Genomic DNA, 14,407 nt, shown 5'->3' on the forward strand with positions numbered 1-14,407 from the left:
ATGAATCCAAGCAGTTACGCTTAATGCTATGAGACCTACATGATTCGACCGGAAAGGTCACAAAAGAAAACCAATAGCAACGTATCAATTTCTTGGCCAGTTGCTACCCCGCGACTACCAACGTTGAGCCACTTTTACTCACCAATTTCGGCCTCCACGGGAGTCAAGGGTTCCAACGGTACGGGGAACTCAGCTTCCCAGCTACCGTACACGACCTCGACTCCGTGAGCGCCACAAAACGTCCTCAGCTGGTCCATCGCCACACCCGTCAGCGCGCGCTGGTACACCTTCTTCAGCCTGCCCAGTATCGCGACGCGCTCGATGATGGCGCCGAGGCGCATCGGGTCGCACAGGTCCGAGTGAAGCTCGAGGACCTCGAGGTTGGGGAACGACTGGAGGAAACCAAAAAGGAGATCGACCGAGTCGATGCCGCGGCCCCTCTGCGCCGGGTCGCGCGTCAGGTTCTCGTGGGACTCGAAATCAAAATTGAAGAAGCCAAACGTGCGGACCGAGACGCTGCCACGAAGCCAGTCGATCGCGCCGGGGAAGAACTGGCCCGGCTCCTGGCGCCAGCAGAGGCCGAGCTCCCGTAGCCTGCCTGAGCGGACGGCGGGCTCGAGGAGGACGGTGGCGAGATCGACGCTCAGGGGCAGTTTCGGCATCCAGAAGCGCTCGAGGTTGGGGTAGGTGACGAGGGACTCGGCGGCCTCGTAGCCCGAGTAGTCGAGAGGCAGCTGCTGGGGCAGCCAGTCGCCGTGGTTGGACTGTAGTGCGGCGCGGGCGTCGAGGACGCGGAAGGAGGACGGGTGCAGCGGCGGGAAGTGGCGCTTGTCGCCCATGGAGAGGGCGCCGCACGCCTTGCCGAGCTTGATTACCTGGAGGCCCGGCCAGAGAGACCAACAATCTTCTGGCGGAGCGAGGGAGTCTAGGCCAGTGAATACGCCAAAGTTGTCCATGTGTAGTTGTTCTAGGTTTGGCGTTGAGCGGGCGAGGGCGAACTGCAGGTGCTGGTTAGCAAACATGGTAACTGCGTGGATAACTTTGCAACAGCCAAAAAACAAAAAAAAAAAAAAAAGGAGAAATAGATGGAAGAGGAGGCACAACTCACGGGGTCAATTCGACGCTCAGGGGTTAGCTGATTCAATGTCGAAGTCAGCGGACCGGTTAACTGAAGGATCTTGAGTCGGGGCAGCTCCGGCCAGCCCAGATCGTTGAGGTGCATGCTGAAGAGGGATATCCTCTCGATATTCTCCCGGGCACGTTCGACAAACTGCCTCACGAAGGGCTGGGCGCCACCACTACTCTGATAATTCGGTCTGTTGACGCGGAAACTGAAGCCGAGGTGCGTGAGCCCTTCGAAGAAAAGCGGCTTGGGAGGCAGCTTGTAGCCCCAGTCGCCGCCCTCGAGGTTACGCTTGATCGCGCCGATCTCTAGGCGCGTCGTCATGCGCGGGTTCGTGGTCTGGATGAGAGACAGCCACTTTGACTCGTTGAGTTGGAAGGCGTGCGCGTTGGGGATGACGAGGCTACGGGCGCCGCCGCCGGTCCGCCTCCGCAACGTTTTTAGAAAGGAGACTCTCGGTGGCTTTTGCGGGTTTAGTGAAGGAAAATGGACCTGTCTCCAGATGTAGGGGTGGGTGTCAAGGAACTGGTCCCATCGTTTACAGACTCCCGATATTCGGCTGGCATTCCATGTCAGCAATTGAGTCAGGAGAAGGAGTGTCGGTCAAAGGACTTGTATCGGGCTGCTTGAACTCACCATAATTCATGAAAATCAAAGTAGGAAAATACTTTTTCAATCAACTCGATTGGTAACTCCATAGGGTCTCTCCGACAAAAGTGTTTGTGTAATGGTTCGCGGATCTTGCAAAGTTGCTGCAAGAGTCGAGGTTAGCGAATAGTCTAGCGATACCAAGTTCAAGTAGATATCGCATACTTCATATTTCGTCGTACTGGTGAGACCTCCCTTTTGTCCAACCTCGATACCGGCACTCCACGCAGCCCATGCCATCTCGTGTTTCTTCTCCAACTTGTATATCTTCCCCAGCCTCATGTACCCCTGAAAACATGTTATTCACATGGAACCCTGCATAAGAGGAAGACAAGCACGCAAAGTGGTCAGGGAGCGACAGCACGCACAGCCAAGTCCAAAAAACAAGTAACAGAGCAAAGACTCACCTCCAAACGCCGCGGCGCAATCTCTAACAACCACTCCGCATCCCTGCGCGCCATATCCAGCTTTCCCATCTTCTCAAAGCACGCAGCCCGGTAGTCGAGCGCCTGGACGTGGCCTTCACGGTGGCAGCGGCCCCACGTCTTCTCGGCGCCGCATTTGCACTCCTTGGTGGCCTCCGCGTAAACGCTGCCCCTTTCGCGGCGGTGCCGGGCCGCCGCTTGAGCAAAGTCGCGGCACGTACATCTTTCCCGCCGGCGGCGCTGCTGCGCGGGGCTGTGGCCGTTCCCGCTGGCGTCTCCGCCGTCAGGACCTGCACCTCCACCACCTCCAGAACCTGCGGCCCCGAGCCCTTTGAGACTTCGAGAAGTACGACCACCGGAACTACTTCCTGAGCCTCCACCTGAGGAGGCAGGCCCTCCTCCCGAGGGTGACGAACATGGGCAATTCCCGGCGACGAGGGTGAAGTGCTCGAGTGCGACGCGGAAGCGCTGGTCCGCGTAGGCTGCGCGGCCCTTCTCGATTGACGCCTCCGCCGAGCGGACGCGAGGGAGCTGTCCAGGCGGCGCCATGCCTTTTTGATGACGTGGATGTAAAAGACTGTGGTCTGCGCGAAGGGATCCATTGAGACGGCTGGTTAGTTTTGTATACCTGTATCGGTTTGCTTTTGTTGAATGAGGCAAAAAGATCTCGCAAGATGTTGAGTCTTCTGCTTTGCAGAAAGAGTGAGGTCACGTGGTACTGGTGATATCTGGCACTCACTGGGGTAAAAGGAACTTTATGAACAAACGCTCGTCTGAGGAGACAATGAATCCGGGGATAGGCCAGCTAGTGCACAGAACAAGAGAGAGTGGGCATTTCGTCTCTTTCGCAGCTGGCCTTTTCTTTTCGAAGGATACTGAGGTCTTAATGAGAAAGAAGAAGCGGCTGACAGCTTAGATTGTGGCGGACGGGGTCGACGGTGTGATAGTGGTGTCGCCGAGGTGGAGGTACAGCATCTCCGATGTTGGAAAGTGAGGTTGCGGGACGAGGGGCGGAACTCAGGGCGCGACGCGAACGCGACCGGATGTCCTCCGTAACGGGTCCCGCTGTGGCCCGTGGAAGGAGCGAGGAACCGGGGTTACCGCCGGAGGGGGCCCTCGTGGGGAAAGAAACGACAAGTTTCAGCGCCTTCCAGGGCTTATGCTGCTGTAGTTCCGCTGCAAAACTGACTTCCAGGGCAAATAGTTGTTTCCATCGATACCTTCCTTACCTTAACCACCTAAGTCCTGCCTTCCATCGGTCGAGTACCCAAGGTACCTAAATAACGATGAAAGGCAGGTAACCACCTCCCCTTGCCATCTTCCATTTCCATAGCACCTTCTAGCTTTCCATCGGCGATTACCACAGATTAAGGAAATAACTCAGGCAAGATGCCATGACCCATCTCACAACCACCGCGAAACAAGCATCGCCATTCAACTGCATCTTCACAGCAATGCCCTCATTCCACAGCAAACCACGTCTTCCTCGATCACCGTCAACTCCAGGTTGTTCTAGACCCCAAGTCCCCGAACTCCCCCAAAATCCTACCGAATCCTACCGCCACCGTCCCCGCGAGAGGACGGCAGACCTTGCCGACTCCTCCGCTCCGCATCCGCCACTGTCTGTGGCGCTCCCTTCAAGCTCAGATCGTTCTCCATCTATAGAGTAATTGCGCCTCGCAAGTCCCCCCTGCTCTGATCACACACCTGCGCATCCAAGAGATCCTCCAACAGCCGACAGGGCTAGCTACGACGGATGACATCGTATGAGGAACTGAGCCTCAATCTCACTCGCCCACGCCTATCACCAGCCTCGTCACGCAGCCACATCTCACATCACTACCCTAAATCTCGAATAACCATACGCCCCCTCGCCGTTATTTCTGGTCATCCTTCCATCGCAAAGAGCCGAGGACAGTCCCCAATTCAATTCAACAAGCCAGAGCACACCAAGACAGAGACCAAGCCTAGTGGTTCAGGGGGCGCATGGCCGCACCACCCAGCCGGTGTAACTCCTCAGCTGCTCATTGCCAGCGACGATCTCTGAGCTCTCGTTCTGTGGCACACGCTCTTCCAGGCAACGACCGACAGGCAATTCACACACTTGTCCAACCAAGCCCTCCAACCGAACTGCAAAGAGATGTTTCTGGTATCATCTCGCCGTTTCAAGGCATCATTTTCAGGAACCAGACCCCGGGCGACAATGGCGACCAATAAGGATAGCCGCGATGTGAGCAACCCAGTAATCCAAAATCCAGCACCCCACCAAGCTCAAGATCGATTACTTGCGCGCATCCCCGGCTCTCTGGATTTAGAAGTCCCTTGCGTCTCGAACATCAGCAACCCAGCCCAGTCTAGCTTTCACCTTCAAAAGTTCCGCGAATATCAGCCTCTGACTAAGGTTGCAACTCGTGCTGGGCGGCGTCAAGGAAGTGAGACAGAAGTGCCATGCTTTCCGCACCGGAACGTGTGACTCCAAAGGTCAGCAAGTCTACCCACGCACAAAGTGGTGTGTCTTGCATGCTTCATGAGCATTGGACAGTGACCTACACAACCCAGGTAGAAGTGCCTGCATAGATTGGAGGCATGGGTTGCCATGTCACCCTTTCGACGACTCCTTCCGAGACTCGGATCCCCCATTTTGGCACACCGAGGCCCGCCCCCCGGCCGGCCGGGCATAGGACCTCGAAAGCCGCGGACGCCCATGCATATCCGCCTGGCACTTTTTTGTTCCTCCCATCACTTCGTACCGCCTAGTCGGCTGGTTCGCATCATCCTCTTCAAATCACGGATTAGTATCCCACTCAGCATGGGATTTCAGTTGCCTCTCTTTGGCAAAGTTGCCCACTCTGCTTCTCTCACCGGTCACCAGCGGCGGCACGTTAAAATCTGGGCAAATCTGCAGCCCCCAAAATAGGAATCCTTCAGCCAAGCCAAGGCAGGCCGCGCGTGGAAAGAATCCTAGATATGCATCATTTCCAAGTTTTCGAGTACGGCGTAGTCTTGCTGCTTGACAATGGTCCCATGGCAAGGCGGCCGTCAAACAGCGACCCCTTCCCACCCCCTGTACGTCTTTCTACCTCGAGGTATGTCACGATGAGCCGGATATCGCGGTCGCAGGATCAAAAAGAAGCTCACAGCAGCTGCCTGCCGCTCCGTCCGCATCCGCATCCGCGACCCGCGACCCCTCACCCCGGCACCCTAGCATGGCTGAGGCCAAGCATCACGCGAGTCCGGACAACCCTCGAAGAAGCTGGCCAAGCATCGATTCTGCCCGGTAGGATCCGGTGCTTTGCGGTTCCCGCCGCAATTGCACATCAATATATCGCTTCCCATCACAGTGAGAAGCTGTCGATTGGTGCTGCTAGGCCAGTTCGTGTCTAGTTACCCGTCCTTCTTGTTTACATGCTTGCATGAAGATTGTTTGCCTCGAATCCTTCTGCAGCAAAGGTACCTACCTTCCCTGAGGTACGCTACCTACGGACAAAGTGCCTTGCACAAACAAAGATTGCATACGCCGTCCGTACGGATGCTTGAGGCCGCATCCTGGCCCGGGCGGTCGGCCGCGGTGCGAACCCCACCCCCTTGGGACACCCCTTGTCCGACAACAAACTGCCTTCCTCCAGGACCTCCCGAAGTCGATATCTCGATTTCAACAAATCCTTCCTGCGATGCACGGTATCTTCCATTCCTTCGGCATGTCTTTGGCCATCAGAGGTCAGAAAATGCTGAGAATTCTGCCACACGTCCCCCTTCTACTTTCCGACCATCGAATGGGAATTAAAGAAAAGCAACGATGTGGAAGAAACTCAAATGATACCCAGCAAGGAAACAAACGCAAGCATCGTGAAATCAAACCACGAAGTATCCGTAGTCCCACGATTTTCAGGTGAGGAGGCATCCCATTCACCGGGGGATCCTCTTTCAAAATGGAGCAAAGTTCAGATGAGAAGTTGCTTCTTCAGATGAACAGGACAGGGACATGCCCCTCCCCCCTGGCGTTTGGGCAGAAAATACGACCGACTGTCGTTTCTACCCCCCCCCAAATTGATCAAGTCAATTTTTGTCTAAATTTGAATTTTGTAAATCTTTGGACGATCTGCACAGCGGACAGCTGTCATGTCTGATGTCTCAAAGCCACTACTACCCTATGTACGGAGTACGCTGTACTGGCAAATGAGCCCAGGTCTTAAGCTCCGAACGACATGGCGTGTCTTTAGATGGCAGCGTAAGGATACATCATTGCATTTTCTCGGCATCTCGAATTGATGCCTAGGGATCAGTTCCCTTACACCCATGCTTTCAATAACAAATACGTCGAGTCTGTATGCCGTACGTACACAAGAGTAGAATGCAAGGACAAAGCCAAAATGAGAGCAGGGGTGTGGGGAGGTTCCTTGGAGGTGACCTCATGTCGAAACCACCCGACCCAGCCCTCGCTCGGCGTCCCTCACATCTGGGAAATCTCGCATCTCACCAATCGTAAACTATGCGCTGCGCTGCAACCACCAAAACCAAGGCTCAGAGCCCTAGCGTCAAGCCCCGTCTAGACTGGCCAGACACTTCACGCCGCGATACACACACCTGCACGACTCCAAAGCGCTTGCGCTTATGCATCCATAGGTATATGCGTGTCTGCGGCACGTGTCGTATCTCTCCCTCATCCGCTTGCGCCTTCCCGCGTTTGTCGTCTAAGCAATCTGATGAGAATCTTACTTGACCCTCCTTGATGGGTTGCCATGGTGTAGGGTTCCAACCACTCAATTCTCACTCATGACCCTCCAAACCCACCCGCCCACGCATACTTACACACTTACGTACACGAACGTGCATACATATACACAAGTGCGAGCATCACATCACCACACACACATCATCCCCCTCCCCCCTCCTCAAGCCTGCGCATTCTTCACCGCAGGTAATTTTTGGCATCTTACTGTACGACACACCACCAAGGGCGGCAGCGGCAAGCGGCAAGCGGCAAACCCCACCACTAAGCACTCACTTCATCCCTCCCTCATTGGTATCATGTATGCTTACCGCCGCATTTTCCCCTAAGACACGGTCCAAAAAAGAAACACATGCAGCCCACACACCACCTACACTTACACTCACAATCACCCATGTACGCTACCTTATACTCACCAAGAGAAAGAAGACGCGGGAAAGTCCCATGCAGAAACCAAAAATGTCCCAAAAAGACATGCGTAATCCACCAAGACATTGATCTCATATCTCCGACCTCCAGGAGGTAATCCCATGTGCTCCCCATCCCCTGCCCGTACGATGTTCATTTTTAGACCCCACAGCACATCTTCCCGGGTTTTGTGATCCGTGGTCCGTCATCTCACCGAGTAGCTTTCACCCCCCACAAAAATCCACGCCGGCTCACCTGTCACACCAAATGACACTCAATTGCGGCTATTCCCCAACAAGCGCGGAACTTCGCTTATTTCGGCGCCTCACGCCCATGTCCATGCCCTTGGCACCCACGCACCCTGGACCATCTGCCGCGACGGGCGCCGCGCGCGCGCACAAGCTCGCTTGTTGGGCTTAGCTTGTCAACTTGTCCGTCGCCCATTTCCCCACTCCCCACCATCCGTTCGTTGCGGTGTTCGTCTGTTTAATTCGATTCTCCCCTTCCGTCCGTCTGTCTCTCCCTCCGCACGTCTAAAAATAAATCTATTCTTAGAACGGTACCTCCCATGCATTTCATCTGTCTCTGTCTGTCCGCTTCAAGATTTGGACCGGCACATCACTCCCCATGTCCGTGTTACCTGACTTTGCCGTTCCCGAATTCCCAGTCCCTTCCTTTCGGGACCAGACAGACACGACCCAAAGGAAACCCCACCATCCGCATCTGCGTACCCAGGTACGGTCCACGGATAGGTCTGTCCAAACTCACACGCCCTTCTTGGCGCAAGGCTTTCTTGCTAGGTACCCGTCAAATTCAAGGGTTTCCTCTTCCTCGTACTCTGTGCGGTACAGCTCAACCCATGGCAGATCTGACAAACACCATACTCCGTACCCATCCATGCATACGTCTCTTGCACTCCATTTCCCCCATTTGGACAACAGAACACACCACCCCCCTCCACTCCCGCTCAACACTGCTGCACTGCATCAACCCGTCTCACCGGGAGTCTTTCCCACTCACCAGCCCACCACAACTTCACCACTGTCTCAGAATCCTTTTTCATGTTCTCGAGTCCCGGCGAGTGGGAACTGCAGTCGAGGTATCCACCTACCCGTCCAAGATATCCATGTCATTTGGTCCCCGTTTTGTTTTCACCTTCTCCCAAACACCCTCCCCACCACTACCACCGCGCGCATTCCCATGATACCATGAAGCCCATGCAAAGGCCTCCCGCGGCACTTCATTCTCCTCCGTGCGTCCGGCGAAGAAAGCAGCCCCCTCCCCGAAATCCCGTCAGCACCTTGAACCACCACCATGCCAATGGAAAAACTCAGTTTCTTCGCGTCTCCCATATTTCCCATCCGCATACACCCACACACACGCCCCCCTGCTTTTGCACCACCACCCCCTATCGCAAGGCTGAGTCTCGGTCGTCCAAACGAGGCTGGTCGTGGCCCCCAAAACAGATTTCGTTCTCCCTCAACCAATGGCGTGTAAGAGGCGGGCTCAACTGAGTGCTGATGCCTGCCTGCTGTTCCTTCGCCCGCCAGCCAGACCGTCCGTCCCGCACATACCGAGGAGGGAGCAGCCGCCAACGACCGAGAGAGAGAGAGAGAGAGAGAGAGATCCTACTCGAAATAAAGTTCCCCACGGGTAGGATGGCATTGCATGGCCCGAACTCTTGTACCCGAGCATTTCCTTTCCCTTGGGGAGGAAATCCTTTCAATTCCATTCGTCTTCTTTTTTTGTGAATTGAAATCCCACCTACTCGTCGAAAGATGATTCCCCTTTCAGTAAAGTGCAAACAACACGCCAAAGTCCGCAAATACTTTTCTCTCTCTCTCTCCCAAGTTGCAACGTCGCTAACAAAAACCCACTTTCCCGCAAACACTCCCCCCCGTGACAACCTCTGATTGGGGCCTATCTTGGGGTAACATGGCCCCGAATCTGCCTAGCTTTGCAGGATCTTGACTCACAACGCTCCCCGAGCTACCTTCTACTGCGGACCATTTGATTATTTGCCACCTTTGATATCATTGCAAAGTCCTACGTGCCCTAACCAATGACGTGGGAAACGTGTTCACGATTGGAAAGCCTCTCAATTGTGTCCTTGGAAGCTCTTGGAACTTCTTTCCAGATTGTCTATATGTGATAATGTGGTCTCTCTAATACAACGATTCTCTGGCCAGATCGTCGTGCGTATCTGGCCCTCCAATTGCAACCAGCTCAATTCCTGCAGGGCGGGCAAAATTGCCATACCGTGGTTTTAACCAACCTCAGGAAGTTCCAGACAGCCCCATGTAGTTTGGCAGTACAAGATAAAAATCTCCCTGAATGAGAAATGCCAATTGGTCGAATCTCAAAGAATCGAAATAAAATGATGTCTGGCATCAAAAGTAGTGTTGAGGTGAAGGAAGGCGTCATGACGCTCTTTTCTTCCTCGTTGCGGGCATTCCAGTTGCCCTTTTGTGTGTGTCTCTGCTGTCGACACCCGTCATTGGTTTTTTCCCCGTTGCTCCCAGAGCAACTCGTCTATCATCGGATGATGGTACAGATCATGTGAGAGAAGAAAGCAAGAGAGAAATCTTGGTAGAGAACAGAAGAAGAGTAAGTAGAGAGATTGAGAGAGAGAAAGCAACAATTCTGATATGCAACATTGGAAAGCAGAAAATGCAAGACAGAAAAAAACAAAAAAAAAACAATGCAACAACAAAAAACCTCGCTCACCCTGGTACTCTCGTCAACCATCGCATGCGCAGCGATGCGCTTGTATCTTTCCGAACCTGAACGCCTGGTATCCTTCCGCCCGCCCGCCCGCCAAATGCATCGAAAACTCGTCCGTAAACTACACAAAGTTGAAAATGAGACCGTTGTCGAATGCCTGTAGAATCGAATCTTGCCGCCGCTGACTTGAAGGAAAAGTCCCCCTCTTGAAGACCAAAGCGTAAACCCAAAGTGATGCCCCAAAGGCAGAGAAGATGAGGTCCAGCCCAATTAGAAGTTAGGCATCTCTTGTATGCATGTGTTCATCCCAACCGCCCAATGCAGAATAGAAAAAACCCAGAACCAACGCTATGCATGTCCAATGTCGAAAGGGAAGGAAACCACATCTATTGAAAGAAGTGGGGGAAACCGAAATGGGAAAAGAGAAAAAGAAGGTTGGAAAGAGTTGAATGTCGAGAAGATTTCGAAGTTTGAGCGAGACCGGGGGGCGTGGACTTGGTGGAAGATGTCGTTTAATTGCAGCGCGCTGATGATGACTATTGATAGGCCGTGAAATGTTTCCGTCATGTTCGTGATCTCGTCTCTGTCTTCGATAACTTCGTTGCTGAACTTCATGGCAGGGCGTGATGGTGGAAATAGTTTGTTGGTGTTGGTGGTAAAATGACCGGAGTGGAGGGATCCGTATAAGCCATTGGCCGGAGAGTCATCGCACAGCGGGAGGCGCCGATGAAGACATCAAACGGTCATGGCCGACGAAGAGGAGAGATAGCTGCGAGGGTGGCAGCGTTTGAGAGGCCGACCTTCCTCTAAAGGAGTATAGGTAGGTAACCCAAGTGCCGAATTGGAAAAGCAGCAGCTTGGGGGAATGCCATGAGCAGCAACCCATCACCGAAGACAAGACATTTCACCGGTAGTGGCGGGAGCCCTTGCTTGAATGGCTAGAGTGGTAACCAGAGTCGGAGTATGAGTATTGTGATGCGTACATGCTGTGTGATGAAGAGTGAGCATGGCAGGCGTATCCGACCAAAATTGTTCTGTTCTGGATGCTATGTCCTGGTCGGCCGTAGGCAGCGCATCTGTCAATGGCGTGCTGGTAGTAGAGGCAGCGGCATGCTGAGTAGAGCTCGACAAGTTGATAGCACATTGTGAACGTTATTCAGAAGTACGTTGAGTGACTGGAGTGATGTATGGTGTGAAGGACCGAGGAATTGATCCCTGAGATATGAGTCGGGGGAGAGGATGGCTTTATCTCTTGAGGAAGTTTGTGTGTTGTTGGTGTTTGGTTGGGGGGATATCGAGTTGAGCAATGATCAGAGAGACTGAAAGCTGCCAGGTATGCAGAGAAGCAAGGGGAACAAGGCAGAAATAGGAAATAGAAAAGGGAACCCAAGTGAGTGTGTTCGTGATGACTTATACTGGAGTAGACTAAGGATGGGGAGATGGAAAAGAGCGAAGGCATCACGACCTTATAGGCCTGGCAGCCTGGGAGGTCGTCACACGGGTAGGCAATTGGTAGATTGGTAGAGAGCCGTCTAAGGCAGCAGTGGGACCCTCTGGCAGTCGACAGTGGATGTCATCTGAGTGAGACCAATGACTAAGGCTGCATCTTGTGCATTAGAGCGGTATGCAGACCAGAGGTCTTGATGGCGCAGGGCAGGACCAGGGAAAGGTGCCTTGCACCTTTCCATCATGGCCTGGTAAGGCGCAGCAAGTAAAAAAGGTGTGAGAAGAGAAAGAGTGAGTGCGAGCAGAACGAAGAGGTGAGCAGGCGGAGAGGAGGGGTGAGCGGTGGAAAACGGGCTGGGGTGGAGGGGGGGTGAGAATGATGGTGGGCGTGCGTACTTGAGCGAACTAGACAGGGCACATCAACGAGAGCCAAGTGAGGTACGTTAGGTACGGACTAGGTACGGATACCTTCCTGTGTATTCGTAGATGTAGGTGTGCACAAGTGGAGGGGGGCTGGCTCCGTTGGAGACTGGCGACGGGAGCCCTGAGGTAAGGGTGAAGGGGGAACGGGGGGGTCGGTCAAAAGAGTCATCTTCAGCATCCTTTCCAATCGAAACATCTCTCAAAATGGACACTGCCGGTCTGTCCCCATACTTTGGGTTGATGAGGTGCAGCAGGGCTGATGCGCGATGGGATGGAATGGGACGGGCATGGGTGGATGGTTGTACGAAAAGAAAAAGAATCGACGAATGCCAATTGGTCCCGTCCGCGGTGTTGTACTCTGGAAGACGATATGGAATTGCAGTCGTGGTGCATGGTTGGTGAGCCATCTCTTTTTCTCCCCTTGCGCCCAGAAACATTTCTGGAAACACAAATGCGCATCGCCGCATGTTGCTTAAGTTGTCGCATGTCGCATGTCGTGTGCTGCCGACTGCTGCCAGGTACTCCCTTCACCCCGAGGTAAGGTAAGGTAAGGTAGCCTCTCTTTGCTGACGATGATGCTGCTCATCCGATCCAGCCATGACTGCCGCTGCCGCCTCGTGCTGTGGTTGCGCTTAATGGGCGAAATAGAGACCCCCAAGTGTCTATTATCGTTTTGGTGGCACTGACTTCGACATCAGCACCAGCACCAGCTCTAGGCAGCGCATGGCACGAACGGCCCCAAGATAGCTCCATTGTCTTGGACCGCAGGGCTGACTTTGTGTCGCTGCACCGAGGTTCGTTACGCCTAGCCGTTTGTGATGCGGCGATCTTTTTGCGTTGCCCGGTGCTGCCGCCACGCAAATTCCTTCCACGAGGAGCAATAAGGTGTGAGTGGTGGTGCTGTACTCCCCGTTGACCGATATCCTTTCCGAGGTTCCTAATCGATCGGGTGTGAATTCGATCTCGAATTATCCTCTGTATTTCGATTTTCGATGGCTCGTCTGGCATACACGCTAACGGGGGGCAGGCACCACTCGGTCGGAGCTTGGCCTCTTAGCCTACGGCTGTCATTGCTAAAAGAAGAACATGCCGGTCAGAGGTTCGCGAGCTGCCCCATAGAATTTGTCCTCCAAGTATGCACACATTGGTGACCGCAAAGGGCTGCCGATTGACTGAAAGTGCATTTGCTATGTATGACGAGACTTGGCCCTCCAATTTCGCTGGCATGTCATCAAGATTGATATGAGGCCTAGTGTTGATCTGGCGCCCGATAGCTTCGATTGCGCTCTGAGGCCCGCCATGTTCATCGTCGAGAGTAAGCAGGGGGAGTTGTTCTGCCACGATGCAGCGTGGTTGGTCGCAGCACGACAGAAAAGGGATATGATCCACGCGTCAGGTACCGATGGACGTCGTACATATCTTTTGCTGTGATGGGCTGGCATGCGAGCGACCGGTTCGGATCTCCATCGTGGTTGAAGGAGGTCACCCTGGTACTCGTAGCGTCCAAGCTGGATTCTGAGTGGACAGTAACCGCAGCCTGCCTTGAGGTACGAATAAGTAGGCTCAGGGTTGACGCATGGAGCAGACCGAAATGGAAGCAGTTGTCTCCATCCAATTGCCGAATATAGCTTGACCATAATAGGTTCAAATGGCAAGCTCGTTTGCACGGGTCAGTACCTTATGTTGATAAAGGTCGGCATGGATGACACTCGTGCTGACTGTCAGGAAAGAATAGCCATGTGTCGAGGTAAGGTGAGATGTCCGTTATCATCGACCAAGTAACTCGACGCCCCAGCTAGGCGATCGTATACAAACAACTGTTCGTTGTGCTATTATACCGGGATAAGGCTGTGCAATGGTGCATGCAGGCCATCCACCAGAGGTTCCACCATACTGTGGTGGCTGTCTTGGTAGTGCCTATTGGCCACAGTACGTTCCGAATTGGTGCTGGTGCTGACCATGGCCGGGAGCTTCTGCATGCGAAGGTTCCATGCTCTTCCCAGTTATCGGGAGGATGGTCAGATCAAACGCGCTTAGTATCATGCCGTCATTGGAGGCCATGTCGAGATCAGACCCGGGCACCTGGTGAGAGAGACTCGGGCGGCCTTCTTGGATCGCAGGGTACCTGGTGATGGCTGAAAATGAGATGCGATGTGATGCCAGGGGCAGCGGATCCCAGTCCTCCATGATCCATGGACGAGGGAGCTTGGATGAGCATCTCCCAGTCCCGCAGAGTAGGTACACTAGAGTGGGCGAAAGGGAGGTAGGTAATCCAATGTGGACTATGTCTTGGATGCAACGGCTTCCGTCAATCCCCGTACACCGGCCAATGCAAGTCTCAAGGGGGACGAGCTGCCATTCGACCGATGCGAAGGCATGTTTGAGACTTTGATCGACGGGTCCTTCCCTCCAAATCCAAGGCTTCGGTATTGGCCCGTGAACCTGTCAACGGCACGGCTGGTGAGAAGAGGGCGAATGATT

The 14,407-nt window shown here is 53.9% G+C and overlaps 9 protein-coding genes across 9 annotated transcripts; 4 read left to right on the plus strand and 5 right to left on the minus strand.

Annotated features, from left to right (window-relative positions):
* Positions 1–134: 134 nt before the first annotated feature.
* CPAR01_03695 (F-box domain-containing protein) lies at positions 135–2,844 on the minus strand (the record flags this gene model as incomplete). The annotated part of the gene is made up of 5 exons (XM_060487981.1): positions 135–998; positions 1,109–1,682; positions 1,760–1,875; positions 1,937–2,059; positions 2,179–2,844. Coding segments are annotated over 5 exons (2,343 nt in total), but the record flags the coding sequence as incomplete, so codon positions are not given.
* A 746-nt stretch (positions 2,845–3,590) lies between these two features.
* Positions 3,591–3,866, plus strand: CPAR01_03696 (uncharacterized protein; the record flags this gene model as incomplete). The annotated part of the gene is made up of 1 exon (XM_060487982.1): positions 3,591–3,866. One exon carries the CDS (start codon positions 3,591–3,593, stop codon positions 3,864–3,866), a length of 276 nt encoding a protein of 91 aa, XP_060352188.1.
* Positions 3,867–4,792: 926 nt separating this feature from the next.
* Positions 4,793–5,113, plus strand: CPAR01_03697 (uncharacterized protein; the record flags this gene model as incomplete). The annotated part of the gene is made up of 1 exon (XM_060487983.1): positions 4,793–5,113. One exon carries the CDS (start codon positions 4,793–4,795, stop codon positions 5,111–5,113), a length of 321 nt encoding a protein of 106 aa, XP_060352189.1.
* Positions 5,114–5,894: 781 nt separating this feature from the next.
* On the plus strand, positions 5,895–6,389 carry CPAR01_03698 (uncharacterized protein; the record flags this gene model as incomplete). The annotated part of the gene is made up of 2 exons (XM_060487984.1): positions 5,895–6,085; positions 6,383–6,389. The coding sequence occupies 2 exons, from the start codon at positions 5,895–5,897 to the stop codon at positions 6,387–6,389; spliced, it is 198 nt and encodes a 65-aa protein (XP_060352190.1).
* A 3,321-nt stretch (positions 6,390–9,710) lies between these two features.
* CPAR01_03699 (uncharacterized protein) lies at positions 9,711–9,896 on the plus strand (the record flags this gene model as incomplete). The annotated part of the gene is made up of 1 exon (XM_060487985.1): positions 9,711–9,896. The coding sequence occupies one exon, from the start codon at positions 9,711–9,713 to the stop codon at positions 9,894–9,896; it is 186 nt and encodes a 61-aa protein (XP_060352191.1).
* Positions 9,897–10,961: 1,065 nt separating this feature from the next.
* Positions 10,962–11,201, minus strand: CPAR01_03700 (uncharacterized protein; the record flags this gene model as incomplete). The annotated part of the gene is made up of 2 exons (XM_060487986.1): positions 10,962–10,986; positions 11,041–11,201. 2 exons carry the CDS (start codon positions 11,199–11,201, stop codon positions 10,962–10,964), a joined length of 186 nt encoding a protein of 61 aa, XP_060352192.1.
* Positions 11,202–11,213: 12 nt separating this feature from the next.
* CPAR01_03701 (uncharacterized protein) lies at positions 11,214–11,516 on the minus strand (the record flags this gene model as incomplete). Its single annotated transcript, XM_060487987.1, has 1 exon — positions 11,214–11,516. One exon carries the CDS (start codon positions 11,514–11,516, stop codon positions 11,214–11,216), a length of 303 nt encoding a protein of 100 aa, XP_060352193.1.
* A 430-nt stretch (positions 11,517–11,946) lies between these two features.
* On the minus strand, positions 11,947–12,393 carry CPAR01_03702 (uncharacterized protein; the record flags this gene model as incomplete). Its single annotated transcript, XM_060487988.1, has 1 exon — positions 11,947–12,393. One exon carries the CDS (start codon positions 12,391–12,393, stop codon positions 11,947–11,949), a length of 447 nt encoding a protein of 148 aa, XP_060352194.1.
* Positions 12,394–13,843: 1,450 nt separating this feature from the next.
* On the minus strand, positions 13,844–14,113 carry CPAR01_03703 (uncharacterized protein; the record flags this gene model as incomplete). Its single annotated transcript, XM_060487989.1, has 1 exon — positions 13,844–14,113. The coding sequence occupies one exon, from the start codon at positions 14,111–14,113 to the stop codon at positions 13,844–13,846; it is 270 nt and encodes an 89-aa protein (XP_060352195.1).
* Between the last annotated feature and the right edge of the window lie 294 nt (positions 14,114–14,407).

This window comes from Colletotrichum paranaense (assembly GCF_030867605.1).
Source record: "Colletotrichum paranaense strain IMI 384185 chromosome Unknown Scaffold_3.1, whole genome shotgun sequence".
Classification (NCBI taxonomy): Eukaryota; Fungi; Ascomycota; class Sordariomycetes; order Glomerellales; family Glomerellaceae; genus Colletotrichum; species Colletotrichum paranaense.